The 15,688-nt window shown below is 30.5% G+C and overlaps 1 protein-coding gene across 1 annotated transcript; it reads left to right on the forward strand.

The window, feature by feature from the left end:
* On the forward strand, nt 1–4,322 carry LOC145598334 (putative aminotransferase TAT2). Its single transcript, XM_081654676.1, has 7 exons — nt 1–409; nt 1,984–2,323; nt 2,450–2,668; nt 3,006–3,065; nt 3,213–3,368; nt 3,658–3,751; nt 3,957–4,322. Exons 1-7 carry the CDS (start codon nt 45–47, stop codon nt 4,076–4,078), a joined length of 1,356 nt encoding a protein of 451 aa, XP_081510802.1. The 5' UTR covers nt 1–44; the 3' UTR covers nt 4,079–4,322.
* Nucleotides 4,323–15,688: the final 11,366 nt, after the last annotated feature.

Here is a 15,688-nt window from a genome sequence, read left to right on the forward strand (position 1 = left end):
AAAGAGCAAAAACATAAAAAAAAAAAGAGAGAGAGAAAAAAGAAATGGAAAACGGTGGAACAACAAACGTTAATGGTGTGAACAAAACATGGAGATTCAAAGGTAAAGAAGATGGTCACAACAACAATGGTGGGTGCACAGCGATAGCAAAAGCCGATAATACGAACACGAATACGAATGGTACGAAAAATACGAGTAGAGGTGTTACGGTTAGAGAAGCTAGGACTATGATTATGGAAAATTTAAACCCTCATGATGAAAGGCCAATGCTTGCTCTTGCTCATGGTGATCCTTCTATTTTCCCCTGTTTTCGGACTTGTCGAAATGCCGAGGCCGCCGTTGTTGACGCTCTTAGCTCCGGTCAGTTTAACTCCTATGGTACCGCCGTTGGCCTTCTTCCTGCTAGAAAGTATGTTTCCTCTTCTCTTAATTTTTTTATAAAAAATAATATAAAAATATTATTAGTCATTTTGAATTTTTGAGTTATTGAAATTAGTACTTTTAAATTAGAATAACATGGTTGTTCGTACAATATTTTGTTAAGGCATGAAATGAAATTTATGAATGTCGTCCGAGTAAAGGGTTAGTTTATGCATCATTTTTATTCTATGATTTAATAAATAGGGTAAAATATAAACAGAATTAGATGTAAAATTGATTAATTAAGAGTAAATTCAACCAATTCTTTTCCCTAATCTTTTCTTTTTCTGTATTGTTATTGGTAGTGGTAAGATTTTGTCAAAAAAACAGCTTTTGAATAGGTTTTAACAGTAGAAAATCAGAATAATCATGCTTTGAAAATTTCCAAATTTCTTACTTGACGTAGTCTAGTGATTGTCCTGTCAACACGTTGAGTAATTACTAATTAGTTGTACCATAATTGAACATTAAGGAACCCCGCCCCCCTAAATTTAATAATAAGAAGATTTGGACTTGGTTGACTAGAGTACTCTCTTGGAATTAAGGGTATATCAACACGTACGGAAAATTAATAGAGTACAGGGAATACAAAGAGGAATAACTAACTACATCTTGAAAATGAGATTCAACCATGCGATTTACAGTGTGTATCTTGTAAGTGTATGAATTTATTTGATAAGATAAGAAAAATACGAAATAGTACTTTGTAACATAATAAACGAATTTTAATTACAATGCTTATTAAGATGGCAATTAATGTGATGTTACAAGAATTTGTAATCTTCATCGAAAATGAGTATCAAAAGATCATTATAAAGCTCGTAAGGAGAAATTGATTCAAGGCTATACATATTTTATTTCAATTTGCTAACATTGAGTAACAAATTGACAATTTTAATAATTAGTCTTACATATGTGATTGAAAGATTACATACTTAAATGTGATTTGCTATGGAATATTTTTTAAGTAATTTTTCTATTGAGGAAGTCTATTTGTTTTACTTGTCATATTTTTTGAATCTCTCATAACGAATTAAAAATTTGATGGGATCATTTTGTAAGATGATCTTTTAGGGCATTTGCCTAGTTGAAGCACTCTCGCCCTATCCTAATCCTAACATCCAAATCGATATCATACCATTGTTGAAAAAATCAAATCCAATAGTATAAACCATTACTTTTTTAGTCTAAACTAGAGATTTCTATATTGTCTGTATTACGAAGATTTCATGTCAGATTACTCATATTACGAAATATTTTTCAACTCGATAGCATACATGACTAGTATTTGTGGACGAAAGTGTACCTACTGTCACATGTTTGTAAGGGGGGAGTAGATGGAGTAGTTTACGCGATTAAATATGTGAAAGAATGTCGTCAGTAATCCTTATGCTTAAATTAGGGACCATATTTCATACTTTAATTTTGGTCCCTCCTAATATTATGCTGCCTACCCTTAACTAATCCAACCATACGTACAAATTGAACATTTAAAGGTTGCATTTAATTTCTCTGATATTACCTTGATGTGTTACTCAAATTTGTTGGTTGTGTTTTGAACAGGGCTGTGGCAGAGTACCTTTCTCGTGATCTTCCCTATGATCTTTCCGCAAATGATGTAGTCCTTACACTAGGTTGTACTCAAGCAATTGATATTGCACTTACTTCACTTGCTTCTCCTGGTGCTAATGTATTGCTACCTAGACCCGGCTACCCGTACTACGAAGTTTTTTCAGCTCATATCGGACTCGAAACACGTCACTTTGATCTTATCCCGAAAAATGGATGGGAAGTCGATCTTGATGCTGTTGAAGCTTTGGCTGATGCTAATACCGTGGCTATGGTTATTGTAAACCCTGGAAACCCTTGTGGTAACGTTTTCACGTATAACCATTTACAAAAGGTATATTACCTATAAAATGTGCTATAGTACATTTTTTAAATTGATCGTTTTGTCAAAAATTATCTCTAGTATATAAGTGAACAAATGTTTAAGTGATTTTGACTTATTGACCCATTGCGTTGACAGGTGGCAGAGGTTGCCAAAAAACTTGGGATATTGGTGATTAGTGATGAAGTTTATGGTCACCTTACCTTTGGAAACAACCCATTTGTACCAATGGGTGTGTTTGGAAACATTGTTCCAGTCATCACTGTTGGGTCGTTATCCAAGCGATGGATAGTTCCTGGTTGGCGCCTTGGTTGGCTTGTCACAAATGATACTCATGGCATTTTGCAAAAATATGGGGTACGTGTACCAATTACATCTTTTGGGTTACATTCTCCGCACTTTATATGCTACGTAACTACATATATTAATTGTTACGTAGTATCTAATTCATTTCTCCATGAGAATGTAGATATGAAGTGGTTGTAGGATTAAACCTTATTCGCCTTGGACCCCTCAAGTGATGAAGCTCATCACGTTTATGTTTTGACCCATGATTTATTATATATGGGGTATACCATGTCGCATAGATATATTAATTGTAGATAGTTTTATGTTGCAACGAAAATTAATATTCAAATTAAGTACAACTATACAATGTGTAACTCATGGTTGTCTTCGGTTTTGGTTGTATTAGGTCATGGAGAGCATTAAGAGTATTGCAAGCATATCTGCTGACCCTGCTTCCTTCATTCAGGTTAGACATTACTCCAGTAGTAGACGAATATACTTGTTACATTTTATCTCATTTAGATCCTATTTTCACACATTGTTTAAAACTTATTAAACTTTGTCTCTAGTAATTTTACTATAAATGATGGATAACAAATCCCTCAATTTTCAGGGGGCAGTTCCTCAAATTCTTGAAAAAACAAGCGAGGAATTCTTTTTAAGAGTCATCGACATTTTAAAGTATGATGCACATCTTTGCTATGAGAAACTTCAGGAGATTCCATGCCTCATTTGCCCGTATAAACCAGAAGGATCCATGTTTGTGATGGTAAGGAACGAATTTTATCATAAAACATGCTCCCGGGCTTCAAATATGGAGATCACATCAACATTTGGTCTAACCTTAATTTTTGATCAATAATTTTTATACAAATATATAAACCAGAAATGTTGTTGTCGCATTGGTGGTATAAAATAAAATACGTAATATAACCACAGTGACGTTATTTTCAACTAATAATAGTATAACTTGATACTAGTCAAATACAAAATCTAAAATAATTAATGTTTTAAAGTACTACTAGCATGACTTATGAGCCATGACATGCATGTTGCAGGTCAAACTCGATATGTCTCAACTAGATGGAATTATTGACGACATTGATTTTTGCATTAAGCTTGCCAAAGAGGAGAAGATGATCATCCTACCAGGTAAGAAATTTAAAATCTTACATTTCTATTTGTATCTGAAATTAATTGTCACGCTATCAAAATTATTTTAAACGGAAGTAACATTAGATTACCCGTGTGTAGAAAATATACGAATGTAACACATCATAGCTAGCGCGTACCCTACATTTATGTTTTGGACCAAGTAATTAATATCTTTGGTTATTTATTACTATACGTTGAATAGGTGTGACAATGGGAGCAAAGAATTGGTTGCGCATAACTTTTGCGTTGGAGCCAACAGCTCTTGAAGATGGACTTGAGAGATTGAAAGCATTTTGTCAAAGACATGCTACAACAAACAAATAATTTTGTTTTTCTTAAATTTTCCTTTTTAGGAAGAGTGTCAAAACAATTAATTGTTAGGTATGGGTGGGATGTTTCCTTTGCGCCTAGGTTAATTATTATCTCTTCTACCTTCTTACGTAACATTTTTAAAAAGTGGTTGTTTGGCATTTGAATTAGTTTGAATATTGGTTTTTAAGACTCTTGGAAGATTTTCTTGATCTTAATTTTGATTTATGTAATCGATAAACTTAATTTAGATGTTCCCTGTTATCTTCCTCATGATTTATATTGAACATAATATGTTGAAATGGATTGAAGATTAATTTGTGCAAAGAATGTCAAATATACAACTTTTCTTTGCAATTCTTCAAAATCTCATCCTATGAACTCTAAATACTCTATCCTGAAAATAAAAGAAAAACTTTGCCAAAAAAAAAAGATCATACATGTAGTTATTCATTTCTACACCAAGGGAGCTTCACAATTATGTTGTGAATTAGCATATGTACATTCAAGTCTTTTTTGAAAGAGTACATTCTAGTCTTATACAACAACATACAATCATATTTTTTTTACTAAAGCTCTCCAAACTTTAACAGTGCATTTGCATTCAATCCATCAAACCCTCCTTTATCCTCTTTTTCAAAAATATATCACACAATAGCTTTCACCGGTCTTATTTGAAATGTGTAACAAAAGAAGAAAACAATGATGCTTGACTGCTTGTAATCAACATACCCTGTGCATTAACATGGGTATACTCTAGTTACGTGCATAGTAATTTTTTGGTTGACTAACTTAGATAATGTGGACCGTATTAGTATAGACTTTATACCCCAAAGTTTTCACACTTTGACGGAACTTGATTTTATAAGATAACTTCCCTCATTTGTCTTCAAAAAAAAGGAAGCAAAATTGTGAGGCCACCTTAATTTACAAGATGCAACAAAATTATGAGGCCCAAAACATTTAGATTGTCAAAAAGACCACAAAACATAGTGGGCTTTGCATTCAAAGCCCAATTGAGAGATCGAATTGAGCCCAAGCAAAAATGAGAAAACACATATGGGCCCAACCCAAATCATCACTGCAACACAAGAATGAGAAAGCCCATATAGCCCAACCCATGATCTAGCCCAGGAATACGAATGTCTGTCTTAGCACTACATTCATGCATGCTTCATACTCTCCAAAACTTCTTTTAATTACACAACTAAACACAGTTTTTATTTTATTAAGTTTACTTCATAATTCATATCTGATGGCTATTAATCCCGTGATTCGGCTAATCATCTTATTAAGGATACAATTTTACAAACCAAAATCAAAATGCTTGTAAATTACTAAGTTTAATCGTTTTTATCCTTGTCAATGCCGGTTATTAATTGAAATGTAATTCTTAGATGACTAATAAATCCTCTATCATGACATTTTTCCATATTCTATAAAAGTACTCTTAAACATTAATTTTGCATTTGTTTAGTCAAATTTTACGAATTAATATTATATTTATTTATCATCTAGGACTAATAGCTAAATAGGAGCACATTGCAGATCTCAAGTTCAGTCCAACTACCTTTTGATACGATCTTTAACTTTAAGAATTAAGAGTCAAAACATAAACAAAAAATCCAAAGGTATTGGCTGGCCAATAAAAGCTTAAAAGTAATTAAACCATAAATGTCCAAATTTACGGCCATTATCAATCAATTCAATTCAATTTTCATAATTAATTAAATAATTAAGCTACCTAGAAGAAATAATTGATTTATTCAATCAGTTGCAGCATAGTCTTGCATGCAGGAGGTAGTTGTGTTTTTTCTCAGAGTTAATGACATTCATTCTAAAAGATCTATGATAATAAAAGCAATATTCTTTTAATTCAGATGTCTTATCACTAATCATTTACATTGAAAATTCTCTTTCAAGCACATTTCATTTAAGCAAAATTTTCATTATTCTAATCAATTTTAATGTAGTTACAAGATTTTAAATACATACGACAACTTTTTAGGTGGTGCGTACTTATCAGTCAATACGTGTTGGCACATTTACAACACGAAATTATCAATTAGTGAAATCCAATATTACATTATTTTAACAATTTCTACCACTAATTGGTCATGAAATTGAACAAAAATTGTCATTGCAGAATATATTAAAGTCTACGAGTGATTTAGATGACTCGCGAACCCTTTCATTCTTGCTCGCATCAACAAACCATACTATAAGAATAATTTAATCTTCGTAATTAGTATTTCCTCTTAATCATTACTCTAGACCAGTATTATTGTTATTTTTGCTAATTATTACTTAAAAATAAAATAAAATAAAATAAAATTAAATTAAAAAAAAAGCTAGTAGCTAGGGTTATATCATAGCACCATTAAAGCCAAAAGGTGCTAAACTAAAAATAAACTTGTGTTGTTAAATTTATTAATCAAGTTAATAAATTGAAGAGTAAAGTATTGTTGTGTAATCCTTCTTTTATTTAACAAGAAAGCTCATGAAGATAAACTTCATTCAACATCATCGACTCATGATTTCATTGTCAGAAAACAACTAATGATTGAAAACAACTTGTATATACTTCCACAGAGGTTTCCTCAGTCATCAAAACTCTGTTATATCTTTTCCAAAGGTAGAACTAATTATCACTCACTTTCATAGCCATAATATGTCAACTAATTAATATTCCTTCTTTTTCTTTGAATTTTAGTAGGGCTTATCATCAACAACTAATTAATCAACCCTTAATTAGTATTATCATTTCGAGAAACTTTTGTTTAAGAACGTTGATTTATATTACAACCAACTAGCCATATCAAAGTTCTTTAGCCTAAAACGGGAACTTTTATAGCGACTTTTCACATACGCCAACTAATCAATAATATATAAGTCACTCAATACAAAAATATAGACACATCAATTTCAATCTCTTAAAACTTTGGCTCCTTATACATATTCAGTAAACTCTCAAGTCCCAATCACATTGGATTTTGATTTGTTTCCTCTTATCTCTTTACTATTATCTTGCATATGATATAAAAACTCTTAGCTAACTGCTCATTATAAGTTGGTATTAATAAGAGGGGTAAATAACACTATTCTTGGAAGCTCTGAAAACACTGCATATAACTTATGGTACATATATGTATAAATGTGGGGCCCTTTTTCAAATTATCAAAAACTATAGGGTCCATGTAGCAAGCTTACATACTCTGATGGATGGCCAAGAATAAGTCACTTTGTAGGAGTAAGTTAGGGCCCACCACAATACATATTGTACCAATGAGATCTTGATCTAGTAATTAAATCAAAAGCGTACATATTAACATATATAGGATAGGTAAGGCTCTATTCTTTTGAGCTTCTGGCAGAGCAAAGTAGATTTCAGCAGAGCAAAACATAACAAAGCAGGTGTTAGCAAAGTAGAGTAGAGTAGATTTCAGCACAGCAGGTCTAAAGAACATGGCCTTAATTTCTCGTTTCTATTAGTATTGTATTCCGTAATTTATATAGAGTATCCTTGTAGCTCATTACAAGTATATACTCCGTATGTATACTGTAAGAAAATATTTTCATATATATTAATAAATATTTTTTTTTTTAAAAAAAAAAAGGTTTACTTGATTTTCAACTTTCATAGAAGAGGAGGGTAAAATGAGTAGGGCAAAATTTCATTGTAGTCCTAACATACCACTACAGAGAAAATGCTATACAGATTTGTCACATCACTGCCTTCCACCAAAGCCATTAAAAGCAGGTAATAATGAATGAATGATTCAAATATCAGACCATCCTCAACTTTTCTTTGATAAAAGTTATACTATACCCAACAAATTTTAATATTTTAAATGAAAAATTAAAATTAATAGAGCTTAAAAAGAGACATATGGTTGAAAAAAATTTGTGTCAGAAAAGTTTGCAGCAGTTTTTCTGAATTCATGTTGGACTCATCTTTTATTTTTTTTATTTTTTATTTATTTATTTATTTTTAAGTAAAAAAACTATTTTTATCTCTATTTTTTTCTTCCCATAATTAAAGCACAATCCAAAGGTTTGAGAAATTAACCTTGAGTTGTGGTGTTACATCTTTGGCAAAATTACACTTGTGCATGTTTCAGAATTTGTTTACCATATTTTGCAATGAGACTTTGATCACTTTGATGTTTGATCTTCTTTTATTTAAGGCTGTCTAAAGGAAATTGATGGCTTCTTGTTTTTAAATCCGATCAAGGATATTATATAATAATATATTGTACTCTATATACTACCTCTATTAATGGTTATCTGCAATTTTGGGGTATTATTTGTGAGATATAAAAAATTCCAAAGTTACAGATAACCATTAACGGTGATAGTAATATAGATTATTGAGTCGTCAATGTATTTTATTATATTGTATGAAAAAATAAGTTAATAAAAATGGGTTCATTTATTCATCTAGTCTACATGCATATTTATGAAGCGAATTGATTTGGTGGGTGGTCTAAGCTTGCTAGCTAAGGAGTATCATTATCAAAGCAACCTTTTCGGCTAAAAAACTTTCACCAAGTATACATACACAATGGTTAGAGTACCCTTTGAGAATAGGACTTATTCTAACAAACTAGAAAAAGACTTATTCTTTTTTTTTTTTTTTTCTTTTATGTATCATCTAAGAAAAGATGATTTTATTTTTTCCAATTGGTCAAGGATATCAAATATTAGTCAATAGTTAAGTCTATTTTACTTGGTCTAACATAATTTGATTAGCATCATAATCCTCGAGATTTTTATTATCTTATTCAACTTGAAAGTTAAATATTTGGTAGATTAAGGAATTAAATACATATTTTAAAAAAAAATAGATATAAAGTCTATAAACTAGTATATATAGTCAAGGACACTCGTCTGAAATACTTTACAAAGTAGATAAAAAGTCAAAAGTGAAGAAATGTAGTGCATTCTGAAGTTTTGACATAGTGACACTGATCTGATCATTTGAAGTGGTGATTTCTAATGCAAAATCAGTCTTAAAATTAATTGGGACTTTAGAGGTCGTGTTTGGCAATGGCCCTGCTTGATCATTACATATTAAAATTACATAATACTCTCTTTGTTCTTTTACTCAATTCTTTTTATTATGCGAGTAATAAATATTAGAAACTAGTCACTAATTTAGGGATAGAGAGAGTACTATATTTTCACGTAATGCAATTGTTGAATATATTTGAGAACAAAATGGTATGATGAGGAATAGTATATTCGTGCAATTGTTAATAGGCAAAAAATGAAAATTACTTATTAGTGTGTTGATGTTGTTATATTATTAGTTGTAGATGTCTACATATGTTTTGATGTACTTCTTAATATTTCGATCACTTATTGTAATTTGATATTATTAGTACTATTCGACTACTACTCGCATATGTTTGTATGATCAAACAAACATAATACTATATACTACGTAGATTAGTTAGTAAGTCATTTACATTTCAAGTGATTAAAACAATTACAGTATGTATGTCATTTCTCAAACTAATTAATAACCTTAGCTTTATACATACTGGTTATGCTTAAGTCCTCAATCTAATCAAGAATTGTTAATACACTTGAGCTTTATTTAATACAATCCATAATCTAAGATTCAAATTATTTATATTTGGGATCTTTTTTAATTTCGAGGTTCATGAATTCATTTTGCAAGTGGAAACAGCTTTACATTTTTCTTTACACAAAACAGGTAACCTAATCTTCCTTAACAGCTAATGTAAAATAGACAGATTAAGCTTTCTAATAAATGCTTTTTACGTAAAATTTACTGAAATTTCATAGATAAAGAGAAAAGAAAAGCATATAATCCGTATGTATGTTAAAGATTAAGATATAATTAATAATATATATAATTAAAATTTGTTTATGTCTTAACATTAGCATATCAAAATCAGATAATTAAAAAGCAATTAAGTATAATTGTTTTGTACTATGAAATTCACTTTTTTTTGTTCTTTCCCTAAATCATCTTTTCTAAAAGCATATCATTAGATTCTTGTAATAGATATGCGATTATTAAACAAATACAGTACGAAGTATATTATTGTCCTTATTTATATATGTTCAGTAAATCAGTTTAAGTTCACTGTGACTTATACAGTTATACCATATGTATATAATTGATATGATTATTCCAATCCATAACCCTAATGATCGATGTTTCGTTGATTTTCACTAGCTTAGACATGCAAAGAAATTGACAGGGACTTATTATTGAGTTGAAGGAAAATTATGTCGAGTAACTTGCTCTTAGAGATATGTATCTTACATATATGATACAAGGGAGGACAGTAACTTCTTTTCTTTCATTCACCTGTTTGCAATTGTTTTTCTAGAATTAATCATCATCATAATTACCAAAAGTTTGATTTCATTGGATTACAAACATATTACACACTGTTGTGATTGTCTTCGTTATAATCTCCTAGTAATTTCGTGATATCCGGTGTGTATAATAGGGTCGAAATATTACTTTGAAAAAGTGTTTTAGTTTACATACGCCTCAAACTGTTTAATTTTTCAAAATAAATTGAAATTATAAAAGTAATATAAGTGATTATGTTTTTAATTATCTAAAACCTAATGTGTTGGATTAGTTGTGGTACGTAAATTAGGTAAGGAAAAGACAAGTAAGACCCCAAATTAAAGTTGGAAAGACAAACCCAAAAGAGTTGGGCAAATAAAGTACAAGAATTGAAGCAAGCTAAGTGTTCATTTATTCGATCATATATATTCATAATAAGAAGATAAAAGGAAAAAGAAAAAGAAGTGGTATTCATAAAAATACAAGTAGAAGAGTAATAACAAAAGAGTAAGAAGAAGAAGAAGATGAGAGAAATTCTCGGGAGGTGACCTTAAATGCCGGGAAGGGAGCTGACAATGACAGGACTGCCCTTCATAAGGGACAGTATGGTCGTAATCAATTTGGCTCCTTATCCCCATACATTCAATTCATTCATGCCCTTCCTAATTACACTTACTTCTTGCATATACCCTTCTAGATTAGAGTATTATTAACTCTTCATTTTTAAGTTATAAAATAAGATAACCCTGCCTTACTTGACGATTTTGCCCCTCCTATCCCGACCCCCATAAATGTGACAATGAACCTAAGATTATCTCAAATCTTAACGAGAATTTATCCTTAAGTTTAATTTATACAGCTGTCTTAATACGTACGTATTCTTCAATTCAATAACTTAAATTATTAATGCACTTTATAATGTGACTATTAATAGTTACCAACTCTAATGTACTCTTAAATTGTAGAAATCTATGAAATTTAATTGAAACAAAAATGAAGATCGACCACTCTTTCACTGGACGTATGTTAAAAGAAAATAACTCTGCTATTTTGTATTTATATCTTTTTTTACAAATAAATGTAATTATGAAAAATTACATCTTCTTAAACTGATCAACGTGCATTTCGAATCATACAATTGATACGAGTATGTTTTTACATGTTCTAGCTAGATGCGTACATATTAACATATGTATAATAAACCGAACAAGAAACACAATTGCTCGTGTTACGTAACTAGGCTAGCTAGGTAGACATGTATAGTAGAGGACTAGAGAGGACTCCATAACAAGTAAAACAGTTTAGTAAACGCTCCATTCATAGTTTCATACATAGAGAAGTCTAACGAGAAGAAGCTAAGTTATAGGAGTATAAAGAGAGAGAGAAAAAAGTGATGAATCGTCAATCATAAAGCAATGGATTACAAAATCATTTGCTCGATTCTTGTGCCCTACTATTACTGTATTTTATCTCTCCTCTAAATTCGTATTGGGTTTATACTGACACATTGCCCCCCCTTTAAAATAAATAAAAATATTTAATGAAAACTGACTACTCCCATTTTTATAAGTTTATTTTTGACTGTCATACTACTAGCGTTGTAGTAATAGTACGTACAAATCGCCATGATATGTCACGTCCATTGACACGTGTGAATAATATTATTAAAACCATATATTATAAATAAAAATATAAAGTTATATTTGTAAGAATATTAAATAAAGTACAGAAGATTATGATAATAATATTAATATGCTTTTTGTTGGGGGGTTGGATTTGAAGGAAGAAGAAATAATAATAATAATAATATTCTCTTACAATCTTCCTTACCTTAAGGAAGAAGTGAACAAGAATATTACCGTTTTGGCTATCCCACGAGAATCTCGCCTTATTATGCGTCCAACTCAGTCAAACCCACCCTTTTTTATTTAATTGCTTCTCTATTTTTCTACCTCTTGAAATCTAGGGATTATTCGTGGTCCTTGATTGTACATATTAAGGAGTAGTAAAATTAATTAACTCTCTAGGTTGAATATGATTGGTTTTTATGCCTATTATCTTCAAATTAGTGTTGTCCTAGCCTTTTGATGTCAAACTTTGACAACAAATTTCCCTCATAACGTACTGGATAGTAAATTATAAACATTAATCTAGCTAGCATCGATTAACAATTCACGACATTATTTTAATATGCCAAACATTAACTGTTAGACTTTACACTTAACTCAGCTTTCAATTTTTAAGCTATACTTATTTATGAAAGCAATTTAACTCCAAGGTATGAACATGGTAGCGTTATTAACTGGTTGTACCTTATGCATGTACAAATAAGGTTATTCTAGCTTAGCTCATGTGCTAATGGTAACAAAAATTATTGTTAATCATACAATAAAAAGTACTCCGTATTTAAAAAAGTTAAAGAGAGTGAGGGATAGCTCAAGTGGTTAGAGCTCCCTCCCGGTTCCAGGAGATCCTGGGATCGATTCTCACCCCCACCCTTGTGGCTCTCTAAACACCAAAAAAAAAAAAAAAAAAAAAAGTTAAAAATAGATAAAAACAGAGTAACATTAAAGCTAGGTTATTGTGAATTAGATGGATGTATAAAATTACATGTACATAGTACATTGTATACAATATTGTGTGTGGAATACATACATGTCAAATACGGATGTAATATCCATAAAACAAAGAAGAGTCAAGTAACGTCCGACTTTATAAAAGGTGGGGTCAACTCCAGTTTTGGTCCAGCTGCTTTACAACTTTTTCATGCAACGTCCTCGAGCTACTCAATTTTATCTACCTTTGTGTGAAAACAAGGCTGTAATTTTTACATTTATTTTATTTAATTTACCCCAATTCTACGACATGTAGTAAAAATAAAAATAATTAAAAAAAGTCACAATCAATGTAGGTCATTTTCCCCGCGCATTGACGATCTGACGGCTGAAAGATGATGTAGGTCGTCCAAACCAATACGACAAGATTCGAACACGTGTAAAGTAAAGTTGGACCAAAGAATGAATGATAGTGTAATGATTATTAAATAATTTGACATTCTGATCATCTGATATCATACCATAGCCTTTAGTCATACCTAGCTTTCTCTCTCTCTCCTCATTATTTATTTATTTATATATATATATATATTTAATAATTTAAAATAAATAATTTTATAATTTTAGTACGTAAAATTGGATGGTAATTGAATTGAATGAATGGTGCAACAGAGTGGTGATTCTCTGATTTGTAGCACTCATCCTTTTAAATTGTCCCTAGCTACCTAAGAAGCTACAGTCTTTATCTAAAGCTAAGGTCTTTTTCATAAATTCATCCTATTTGCTTTTTCATTTTTAATACCCTTTCTTACATTTGGGAATGTTAGCATTCAATTAACATTGCCTCTCTACTTTTTGTTTCAAATTTTCGGTAAATTTTATTTTAACTTTTCTTTTAAGTATTTATTTCAGTTATTTAATTTTTTTTTTTTTTTTCTAATTTAGTTGTTTTGATTTCTCATTGTCTTATTACGGAATATATATATATACATTATATGTTAGAATTGTAAGATTGAGTGATTTTGTTAAAAATAAATGCATGCTAACATGTACTTAATGTTATTGTTTTATTCATCGATTTCACGCCTCCTTTCAAAATTTGGTACACAAATATTGCATTCAGTAAAGGATTCTCGATACGAATAGGTCAAAATTAGCAAACACATTATTTCAGAGTACGCATTTCCTTTATACAATTAGTTATCAACAAATTTTGAGTACTTATTACTATGTATTATCAAATAAAGTAAATTATCAACAAGTGATGGTGTAATGGAAAGGACCCCAAAGATCAATCCAATAACGTATATATGCACTTGTCAAAGGGCTTTAGCTTGACTATTATAAAAGGTGAATTTGTACAATCAAACACTAAAGTAGCTTGACCTTTGTTTAGTCACAGCTTTTTAGAACTCCACTTTATCTTTTTTGGGTTCACTTTTATGTTTTTCATTTTTGGTTTGTGAATTTGAGTTTTTTGCCAGATTTTTCAATAATTCATGATAGATATAAATTTCAAAACATTGGTGGTAAGGGGCTGCTGGGCTAGACGAAAATGCACAATGCTTTTGTTCTTGTTTTTCTTTTCCTTTTTAAACACTCAATGAAGTTATGAAGTTTATCATTCCTTCCTTTAAGTGATATGGAGTAGATTGTAAACTTGTAGTTCATTATTGTAACATCTAATAAATCATATACAGCGTATGAATTACTTAACAACAAGATTTTGAGCCTTATTAACGATGCATTATGAATTGAAGGGAGTAGTGGCAGTGAATAATAAGAAAAAAAAAATAGGTCAATTAATTGGACCTATTAATAATGTTGTATTTTGAGTGAAAACAGGTTTATATATGAAAAAAAATCTATAGGTAGAATGTTCCATGATGTGCAAGTGAATACACGAACATAAAATTTGAATTATTAAACTAGTTTGCAATGTAATCTTAGCTATCTCACTCAACATTCACATCTTCAAAAATTAACCACTACAATATATGAGTAGTTAAAAAGTCAAGAAATGGTAAGAAAATCCCGACAAATAACAGGCAAACTATTTATGATATTGAGTTGCTTCTTATTAAAGTGGCCACTATATAACGTGTATTACTCGTCAATAATGAATATCAAGTATAAGTGAAAGTGTTGTCAACATTATTCTTGTGTCCTTTTTATAATTAACTTTTTAGTATTATGCAATAAATTAGTATGTAACGGCTCACCCAAAATCTTCTACAAGCACAATGTTTTGCACATGAGAATGTTTTTTGGTTGTAAAGAAAACAAAGCCTTGATTTCTACCTTAGCTCAAGGACCATATAGATAAAAGCTGTTTAGTACAATTTGAGCAACCAACGTGTGGTCACACGTACTACTTAAACTAGACAGGACCAAAAGAAAAAGAGTTTTGAAGAAAATTTAGCATAATTATGGGCTTTATTTACATCATATGATTCATGAAAAGCACTCTAAAACATGGTGCTAGTAGTGAGATAAGCCCTAGCTTTAATTTTACAAAGTCATTATCAACTTAAATTGGTGACCCCACTCCCCCTTATAATATTTTTTCTCCAATTAAAGTTTTTGTCAGTCAGGCCAAAATAATAAAGAAACAAATAAAGAAGCAGAAATTCATTCTGCTAATTAAATTGGACAGTCAATTTATAGCAATCAATATAGGTAGGGTGCAAACAGATAATTGAACCCCCATTCCCCACTTAGCTGGCTGGTGGC

This window comes from Chenopodium album, chromosome 20 (genome assembly GCF_948465745.1).
Source record: "Chenopodium album chromosome 20, dcCheAlbu1.1, whole genome shotgun sequence".
In the NCBI taxonomy this organism is placed as follows: Eukaryota; Viridiplantae; Streptophyta; class Magnoliopsida; order Caryophyllales; family Amaranthaceae; genus Chenopodium; species Chenopodium album.

Excerpts from the sequence above, each read along its gene's own strand:
- LOC145598334 (XM_081654676.1), top strand. The coding sequence starts at position 45 with ATGGAAAACGGTGGAACAACAAACGTTAATGGTGTGAACAAAACATGG. Across the intron at positions 2,669-3,005 it reads GCATTTTGCAAAAATATGGG|GTCATGGAGAGCATTAAGAG; the intron begins GTACGTGTACCA and ends TGGTTGTATTAG. Across the intron at positions 3,752-3,956 it reads GAAGATGATCATCCTACCAG|GTGTGACAATGGGAGCAAAG; the intron begins GTAAGAAATTTA and ends TACGTTGAATAG.